The following is a 10,019-nucleotide window of genomic DNA, read 5'->3' on the forward strand; positions in this document are numbered from 1 at the left end:
TGATCTCAGTCACACAAGTGTGAATGTATAGTTCAGCTGAAGTCAATTGGTTAATGAGGAGTCAAACCAGTCCATATCTTCCTCCACCAAATACAAACCACAATGGAATTTACTGAGTGTACACCTACACCATGACGGGTAAGAAACGTCATTATTATTATCTTTTGAGCATTTCTTTGTGCATGTAGCAGTGAAATTCCATAGAAACATAACAGCCATACTGGGTCAGACCAAAGGTCCATCTAGCCCAGTATCCTGTCTTCCGACAGTGGCCAATGCCAGGTGCCTCAGAGGGAATGAACAGAACAGGTAATCATCAAGTGATCCATCCCCTGTTGCCCATTCCCAGCTTCTGGCAAACAGAGGCTAGGGACACCATCCTGCCCATCCTGGCTAATAGCTGTTGATGGACCTATCCTTCATGAATTTATCTAGTTCTTTTTTAAACCCCGCTATAGTCTTGGCCTTCACACCATCCTCTGGCAAGGAGTTCCACAGGTTAACTTAGTATTTATCCCTAGGAGATGCATTTTCTCATTTCTAGGCTCTGTGAATCTATGAGTCAAAAGTAATCATAGAATCAGTTACAGTCCACACCACCTACAAGTGTTATTACCTCTAGGAGGATTTGTAACAGGGAGGAAAAATAATGCACGTGGTTACAAAGAATGTCTGTAAAACATACACTGACTCCAATAGGACAGTGACACTTTAGTGATACCAAACTTTTTCACTGGGGCTGCCTCATATTAGGCCCTAAATCTATATTTAGGCACCTATATAAAAGGGGCACTGAGCATCACTTGTGCCCTTTGAGGTCATTTTGATTAGGAAGAGAAAATCAATGACCATGAATAAACTCTATAGCATTGATTACTTGCATACATTGATAGATTATTTGCCTCCCTTCTAAACTAAACACTCCCAATCTATATATCTCTTATTTTATAGAAGATTTGACCCACTGGATGGTTTCATGCATATTAAAACAGAGTAGGGTGACCAGAGGGGAAGTGTGAAAAATTGGCATGGGGTGGGGGGTAATAAGTGCCTATATAAGAAAAAGCCCCCAAAATTGGGACTGTCCCTATAAAATCGGGACATCTGGTCACCCTAACACAGAGTACACAATATTTCTGTAGCTGGAACATGTCCTATCTCTAATGGAAAGCATGTGGGGAATACAAAGAGAACATTCCCTAGGACTGTCCTTTGATGTATTTCAGCTTTCTTATGTTTATACACTGTTTCCCAGGAACAATCACAGGGATTATGAGGGATCTGTACTCAGTACTTTATTGGCCAGTGATTAATTTTAATCTTTATTTTTTTTTCACCAGCAGAGGAGAGCGTTTCTGGAATAAATGGCAGAGAGAAACCACACCACGGTGACCGAGTTCATTTTCGTAGGATTCACAGATCATCCAGATCTATAGATCCCCCTCTTTATGTTGTTCCTAGTGATGTATGTGGTCAGCCTGATGGGGAATCTTGGGATGATAGTGTTAATCATGGTTGAAACCCGACTTCATACCCCCATGTACTTTTTCCTAAGCCAGATGTCCATTGTAGATATTGGATATTCCACTGCCATAGCTCCCAGGTTGCTAATGACCTTTGTAGCAGAGACTAGAACCATTCCTTTCATTGAGTGTGCGGCACAGCTATTCTTCGTCTGTTTCTTTGTGACCAATGAATGTTGCCTCCTGGCTGTGATTGCATATGACCGCTTCAAAGCTATCTGTAATCCACTGCTATACAGAGCCATTATGTCCAAGAGACACTGTGTCCTGTTAGTGGCTGGTACATATGTATGTGGCTCTGTGAATTCAATTGTGCAAACTCTATTTATATTCAGTCTGTCCTTCTGCAGCTCCAATGTTGTCAACCATTTCTTCTGTGATGTGCCCCCTATGCTGAAGCTGTCCTGCTCTGACACCCACGTCACTGACCTTGTACTTTTCACTTTCTCTACTGTAATTGGAATGACTACTTTCCTGGGTGTCCTAATCTCCTACATGTGCATCCTTCTGGCCATTCTCAGGATCCGTTCTGCCAAGGGGAGACGCAAAACCTTTTCCACTTGCGCCTCCCACCTGACAGTCGTCACTATGTTTTATGGGACGCTGATATGTATATATTTAAGACCCAGTTCTAGCTACGTGATGGACCAAGACAAGGTTACCTCTGTGTTTTATGCCCTTGTGATCCCCATGTTGAACCCCCTGATCTACAGCCTGAGAAACAAGGAGGTAAATGATGCCTTTAAAAGGGTGATATACAGGAAGATTTTTTCTTGGTCATTATAATCATTATATTTTAACCAATAAACAGTAGATGGAATAAGAGTGAGTTCTCTGTATCATTATCCTTATTTCTATGACTCAGCCACTCCATGTGATGTACAGAAAATCATATAATGGAACCCAGTCAAATACAATATTAGAAATTGCTGTTTTTAAGATCCATGAATGAGGGTCTGTGACACTATGCAGAATCAGCAAGATGCTCTGACATTTGGCTTAAAGGACAATTGCTGTTGCCTGTTATGTTTTATGCCAGTTTGAAGTTCAGGTGAGAGGATGAGAAGATTGTATGTATCCTTCCTTGTATGTATCCTGAGATTTCATCCAGTGGAGGGCACTGTTAAACATACAGAATAAAAGCAACCAGAACTGAGGTAATGATTATCAAAGCTCAGCTTAGGTTGATCGGTCATATTCTCGGAATGTGGAATGATAAATTCCCCAGAAAAGTCCTCTCTGGTGAGCTTAGGGACTTAGTCTGAATAATGCAGAGTTGACCTTCATCATGCAGAGCTAGCCTGCACCAAATCAGAGTATCTTCTCTCACCGCTGCATCATGCCGACATGAAGAGGACGTTGTTTTACTCCTGAGTTCTCAACAGAGGAGGTTGTTTCCAGTTATCACAACCAGCCTCCCTGTCTTCACGGCTAGATGGAAGGGGAGCATCCCAAAACTTAAGAGGGATCTCAAACCTTTTTTTCTGTTTAACATGGGGTCACAGGCAGGAGAATGTTGAGATCCACTGGTTTTACTCATTGAAAACTGTTGCCGTTTTATGTAGGACTTTTGTTTATTTATCTTCTCTCCAACCCATGAAAGAATTTCTCTGGCAATCCTGAAATTACACCTCTACCCCGATATAACGCTGTCCTCGGGAGCCGAAAAATCTTACCGCGTTATAGGTGAAACCACATTATATTGAACTTGCTTTGATCCGTCGAAGCGTGCAGCCCTGCCCCCTGGAGCACTGCTTTACCGTGTTATATCCGAATTCGTGTTATATCGGGTCGCATTATATCGGGGTAGAGGTGTATATCAATGGTCTGCTTTCTTTGGCTTTCTTTGGACTTTGTAAACAGTGAGACAGGTTCGTCCCTGAAGTAACTCCCTTGTCTTGAGAGAATGATATGGGGACAGATCAAGAACGAATGTAGTCCAATCAATTTATAATGATGTACGAGTGTGGTGTACTAGTACACAATATGAAGTACTAGTGTGATGCGGCTATCAATATTCATAGCACTAGCAAGCTTCCTACACACGGTGACATTTGAATATTCATACTGGATATGCTCTGGTTAGTCCAGGGAAGTTTTGTCTGAATCATCGATCGCTTAAATCCTCTTCTTGTGCTCCTAGGAATACTGCTTATGATTTTTCCATATATGTACAAAATGGAATGAAGCTATAGTGCCATAACATAAAAGGACTGCTATTTTCCTTTCAACACTTCAATACTGGTACAGGATTGGAAACCCCATCGTGCAATCGACAACTGCCCATGAGCAAATACACATTTTCAATGAGCAGTTAGACATCCAGTTCCCTGGACAACTCCCTGGAATGGGAGTTTGGTGCCTTTTGAATATCCCCACTTAAACTCCTGCAGTCTGAACCAATATTGACTGAAGTCAATCGGAGTCTTTTCATTGGCTTCAATGAGCTTGGGATCTGTTCCTTGTTGGGGGTGGTTGAAAATTTTCCATCTAAACTTTCTGTTGATGAGGGAAAAAAAGGAGTGGTTGCCTGGTAGTGGTATCTGGTCATCGGAAGAGGCTGATCATGAGGTCACCTGACAGAGAGTAAGATGTTTATAAAAGGGCAGAAGCTGCTCTATTTGGGCTCTACCTGGCCATGTTTCACCAGCTAGATCTGAGAGGAGCTGCATGTAGGAGCTAGATGAGGAGGTGGAGGAGCAGTCTGTCTGAACACAGATGGATACCCCAGGGGACTCCCAAGGAAAGGATGAGCTGGTGAGGTCCATTGAAGTTAGGATGTATGTCCTTTTCTAAATGGGCTTGTGCTTTATTGGTGAAGTATTAGCTCTACAGTGTTAGATTCCAGTTCAGAGTGTCCCTCTCTGTGTTACATTCTTTACACATACTGTGTGGCCCTGTGGGAGAGTTCAGCTGTAACCCACAAGGCTCACACTGTTCGGTGGCATTCTAGGACAGAGAGTGTTTAAGCTATGGCAGAGTCTGAACAGTCACCCCTGAGCCCAGGGAGTAGGCAGCTAGATAGCAGGTTCTAGCTCTCCAGAAAGGGCGCTAGGCAGAGGGCCTGCACCCTGAGTATGTGCCTAGGAACCCCAAGACTGCAGCAGTGACTGGCTCCATTCAGTCTCTGGCAACTTAAAACATCTGGGGATCCAAGCTAGGATTCCCCTCAACACAAGCTGGTGGGTATCCAGCAGGGGGAGCTGAAGGGGGTCTGTGACAAATGCTCCCTTTCAATAGTGATCTTTGCAGCCTCTCAGTCATTCCTGAACCTGGGAAACTGAATTTCCAATGTTAACAGGCTTGGATTACATTTTTTTTTTTTTTGGAACAAGCCACAGAACACAGTTAAAACAAAGAAATCAGAGATATGACTCAGAGAATTCACTATTCATTCATCACTTGTTTATTGATAAGCACAAATCCCAATAATTATATTAACTATGAACAAACCTTCTTGTTTATCATCTTCCTAAAGGCGTCCTTCACCTCCTTATTCCTCAGGCTGTAGATCAGGGGGTTCAGCATGGGAATTATGAGTATATAAAACACAGAGATGATCTTGTCTGGGTCTGTGGTGTAGCCGGAACTGGGTCGTAAATACATGAAGATCACAGTCCCGTAGAAAATTGTGACGGCCGTCAGGTGGGAGGCGCAGGTGGAGAAGGTTTTGCATCTGCCCTTGGCAGAGTGGATCTTCAGGATGGCAATGAGGATGTACATGTAGGAGAATAGTACAATGAGAATAGTAGTCATGACCACTATACTGGACAAGGTGAAATGCACCATGTTAGCGATGTGGGTGTCGGAGCAGGACAGCTTAAGGACTGGGGGGATGTCACAGAAGAAATGGTTGATGACATTGGAGTCGCAGAAGGACAGGGTAAATATAAATGGAGTCTGAACAACTGCATTCACAAAGCCACATATGTACGAAGCAACCACTAGTAATATACAAAGTCTCTTTGACATGACGACGCTATAGAGCAAGGGGTTACAGATGGCTATGAAGCGATCATATCCCATTACCACCAACAGGCAAGCTTCATTGGTCTGAAAGTTACAGACAAAGAAAAACTGTGCTGTGCACGCAGCGAGGGAAATGGGTTTGGCCTGAACCACAAAAGTTATCAGCAACCGGGGAGCAACAACCGAGGAATTACCAACATCGGCAAGAGACAAATTGCTGAGGAAATAGTACATGGGGGTGTGGAGTCGGGAGTTGAACCTGATCCACATGATCATCCCTAGATTCCCCACCAAGGTGATAACATAGATCATTAGGAACAACACAAAGAGGGGGACCTGAAGCTCTGGATGATCCATGAATCCCTGGAAAACGAAGTCCGTAACCATGGTGTGATTTCCCTCCGCCATTTCTTCCAACCATGATTTCCTTTACAGGGGAAAAGTGAAATGTACAATTAAACAGGAGCCAAGAAAGGACCAAGAGTGGATCCTTCACACTCATTCTGACTTCCCTCGTGAAATATTGTACCAACCCGAGGCAGTGGGAATACATCAGGGGACAATCCTAGGGAATGCACTGTTCGCATTACGCTCACACTGTCCACTACAGCTAAGGGTTTGTCATGCTGAGAATTAGCCCATACTGTGTATTAAAGTGCATCCAACCTGATAGCCTATACAGTCAGAGGCAACAAAGAAAGGTAATGTTCCGTATGCAAAGGGAAGTCAATGAATATACAGAGAGACCAGTGAATGGGCTAGAGTTCATTCACTAGCCCTGCTTTTCTGTTCCTGATCCCACGGACATCACTGGGAGCTCTGGTACTTATCCCCTTTGAAAACTAGAACTGGAAAGAAATTTCAATTGCATTTTTTTTCCCCCAGGAGAAATGCAGATTCAGCAACACCAAAATCTTTTTAGTTTTGACGTGACTTGTAGTTCCAACTTTCCTTTAATTATTTTTTTATTAAACAATTATTTTAAAATGTTCAAAAGGAAAACAAAACATTTTGTTTCAGGTTAAAAAAAAACATTCTGTTTGACCCTGATATTTTTTCTTTACTTTAAGATTTGCTGAAAATTTCATATAAATAAATTCCTTTTCAGCATGACCCCAAATGATTTTTTCTGACTTTTTAAAAGTGCCACAAACCAAAAAATCCATTATTCACACAGCTCTATTGAAAACATGGGCCAATTTAAAATGCAGTATCTAAATATGATGGATTTAGACGCCTAATAGTGGACATCTATAATAGAGATCTGTTATAAACCCACTGGGGTAAAACATACCTTTTGCAGATGTGCATTATAACTATGTTCTCCCACACATTGCAAATCTTTCTGTATGGCAATGATGCTTTAGCTGGCATAGACTAAAAGCCTTTTCCGTGTAGATTCAGCAGGGGGAAGTGCTATGGTATCAGGCAACCTAGTCTACAAGCTGCTGGTTTTGGCTTATCCAGCACTAGGCACTGACAGGCTCTTGCTGAGTGTAGACCCGGGCAAGTCTCAGGCACTCACAGAAAATGGAAGCACATGGGCAGAATTCAGGGAGAATGGTACCACTAGTGTTCCCTGGGTGATAGGGGTGGGTTAGCTAGAGCGTGCAGAGAGCTGTATGAGCAACTGGCTTGAAGATAAACCAGAGCCTGGCCTCACATCCTGTTTGTCTGATAGCACTGGTCAGCCTGAGTGGACAGAGACTGCACACTGGATAGAAAATGCTTCTGTGATTAAGCTCTCCCTGTAACTCTGATGCATTGATACATGACAGCCATTGCTCCAGAACATGAGCAGAACAGGGCAGGAAATGATTTCCTATCCCATGAAAATTTCTGAGATACTGTCAGTTTTTCCTGTCTTGAATTGGGACTGAGTCAAAACACTGAGAATTTTTATTAACCAAAAATCAGGAAAAGAAATAAATTCAGGTCAATTGAAATATTTTATTTTGATACATTCTAGACCATTTTGGTTTGGTTGCAAACATTTTTTTTTTAGCTGCAATTAGCTGAAATTTCAAAATGACTTTTCACGTTGAATCATGAAAATAGATTTTTTTTTATTTTGAAACAAAAACATTTCAACAATTTATAAGCTTCGCCCCTCCCCCCCAAAAATGTTCATGTTGAAAAAAGTTGCCCAAACCGATCCTTTCCTGCAAAGAGTTCCAGTTTTGATGAATGGGTGATGAAAAAAGTGTTTAGTGGGAACATACCTGACCACAGGGCCGTCCTTAGCCATAGGCAGAACAGGCAGCCGCCTAGGGCACCACACTACCTGGGGGCACCGCTCTGCCCGGAGCCCGGACAGACGGGAAGCAGTGGAGCATGTAAGAGCAGGGCTGCTGAGTCCTAGAGAAAGCCGAATGCAGCACAGTCGGAGGGAGGGGATTGGCTGCTGGGGTCTCTGGGAAGGGGAGGGGGTATGGGTGGGGGAAGGAACTCACCTGTGAGTGTGACTTTCCCCCAGCGTGAGGTGAGGCAGGCTCGGCGGCTCTGGCACCAGTATCCTTTGTTGTCCCCCATAACGTCCATTCTTCTCCCCCCCCCCAAGGAGCACCCTTCTCTCTCTCTCCCCCCCTTCCCTCCGACAGGGCTGGGTTGGGTGAGGTGCTGGGGGGCGGGGGAAGGAATGAAAGTGTGATCGGCATGTGATCGGACCTGAGGGTTTTCTGCTGCTGTTGCTACTATGCACCCCAAGAGGTGGATTTTGGGGTCCTGCAGTTTTCCACCTATCTCCTCCTCTACTACAGCTGTTGGACCAGCAGGCTGGGGGGTGAGCCAAGCATGAAAGCAGTATTGTGTTGCCATTTAGATTGTCATTTAACAACTTTGTTTGCCAAAAATTCTTGCTAACAATCCTAAATTCAATTTCAATATTTTTTTTAAAAAATCAATCTCTTAGCCAAAAACAGAAAATTAAGTTGTTGACAATTATTTGTGACAAGTTTGGTATGGGGCAGGGAGTGGGCCAGTTTTCATCAGAGAAACAAAAAATGTTGACTGACTTTCCTACAGCCCTGTTACTGCTAAATAGAGCCCTCCAACCACTGTAATATGCTCATCTCCTTACTAGTATATAGAGTAGGGGTCGGCAACCTACGGCATACATGCCAAAGGTGGCATGTGAGCTGATTTTTGATGGCACGCAGCGGCGGGTTGAGTGGCTCAGCCCACCTCTACTCTGGGGTTCCGGCTGCTGCCCCATTGCCAGCCGGGGTCCCAGATGCCAGCCCCACTCAGCGCCCGCTGCTGGCCTGGGGACCCCCAAGGAACCCCAGGCTGTCAGCGAGCTGAGCAGGCCAGCGGCTGAGACCCCGGCTGAGCCACTCAACCCACTGCCGGCCTGGGGTTCCATTCACTCAGCCAGCAGCGGCCTGAGCGGGGCCGGTGGCGGGCTGAGCGGGGCCGGTAGGGGGCTAAGCGGGGCCAGCGGCTGGGACCCCGACTGGCAAGGGGCCAGCAGCCGGAACCCCAGAGCGGCAGCAGGCTGAGTGCTGCCGGCATCCCAGACTGGCAACGGACTGAGCCACTCAGCCCCCCGCCGGCCCTGCTCAGCCCGCCACCGGCCTGCTCAGCCCGCTGCCGGCTGAGTGAATGGAACCCCAGACCGGCAGTGGGCTGAGCAGGGCCAGCGGCTGGACCCCAGACTGGCAGTGGGCTGAGCGGGGCTGGTGGCTGGAACCCCAAACAAGGATCCCAGGCGAGGATCACACTAAATTGATAAGAGCTGCATTTTAATTTTATTTTAAATGAAGCTTCTTAAATATTTTAAAAACCTTATTTACTTTAAATACAACAATAGTTTATTTATATAATATAGACATAGAGAGAGACCTTCTACAAACATTAAAATGTATTATTGGCAAGGGAAACTTTAAATTACAGTGAACTTGGCACACCACTTCTGAAAGGTTGCCGACCCCTGGTATAGAGTGACCATATGTTGTACTAAGATTCTCTTGCTTTTTTCCCAGTGAGTCAGTATAGCTTTTGCCAGCCCAGAGGTTGGGCAGCCAATGTCTTACGTTTTGTCCAACTTTCATAAAGTAAATACATGGTTAATATGAGTTTAAAAGGCCAGGGACACTTCCTTGTGAAGAATCTGTGCAGCAGATCATGCTAAAGCTGTGAAAATGTCAGTTTCTGATGGAACTTTAGAGGCAGTGATTTATCATGTATTTCTGGCAGTGCCCAAAATGTGCTGCTATTGCTAATGTCTTTCCAAACAAAAATAAGGCACAAAAGGACTTCTGTAACATTTCTGTGCCACCTTAATCTAGATGAGATGATTCTGTGCTGACTTCATTTTGGTCACTTTGTGCTTTACCTAGGAGTAAAACTAGGGTTATATTTTCTCACTGCTTGGAAACCCAGCTTATTAAACTTGATAATGCCATTGATCTATTTACAGTATAAAGTTGATATAGAGTTGTAACTAACATTAAGACTGATGCCCACTATACATTTAAAACTAAAAAGTGGCTTTGTAAAAATGACATGGGTTTCCAACTCTACTGT

At 44.3% G+C, this 10,019-nt stretch overlaps 2 protein-coding genes across 3 annotated transcripts; one reads left to right on the plus strand and one right to left on the minus strand.

Moving 5' to 3' along the window:
- Window positions 1–292: 292 nt before the first annotated feature.
- Window positions 293–2,309, plus strand: LOC112120796 (olfactory receptor 1019-like). Its single transcript, XM_024219954.2, has 2 exons — window positions 293–309; window positions 1,376–2,309. The coding sequence occupies exon 2, from the start codon at window positions 1,449–1,451 to the stop codon at window positions 2,307–2,309; it is 861 nt and encodes a 286-aa protein (XP_024075722.2). The 5' UTR covers window positions 293–309; window positions 1,376–1,448.
- A 2,655-nt stretch (window positions 2,310–4,964) lies between these two features.
- LOC112120797 (olfactory receptor 1019-like) lies at window positions 4,965–9,544 on the minus strand. 2 transcript variants are annotated; one of them, XM_026647029.1, is made up of 2 exons: window positions 9,527–9,544; window positions 4,965–5,891 (listed from the first exon to the last, which is right to left on the minus strand). In XM_026647029.1, the coding sequence occupies exons 1-2, from the start codon at window positions 9,542–9,544 to the stop codon at window positions 4,965–4,967; spliced, it is 945 nt and encodes a 314-aa protein (XP_026502814.1). The 2 variants fall into 2 exon arrangements, with proteins under 2 accessions (XP_026502814.1, XP_024075724.2); XM_024219956.2 differs by lacking the exon at window positions 9,527–9,544 and having other exon boundaries at window positions 4,965–5,921.
- Between the last annotated feature and the right edge of the window lie 475 nt (window positions 9,545–10,019).

This window comes from Terrapene carolina, unplaced genomic scaffold (genome assembly GCF_002925995.2).
Source record: "Terrapene carolina triunguis isolate 2854851 unplaced genomic scaffold, T_m_triunguis-2.0 Scaffold50795, whole genome shotgun sequence".
NCBI lineage: Eukaryota > Metazoa > Chordata > Testudines > Emydidae > Terrapene > Terrapene triunguis.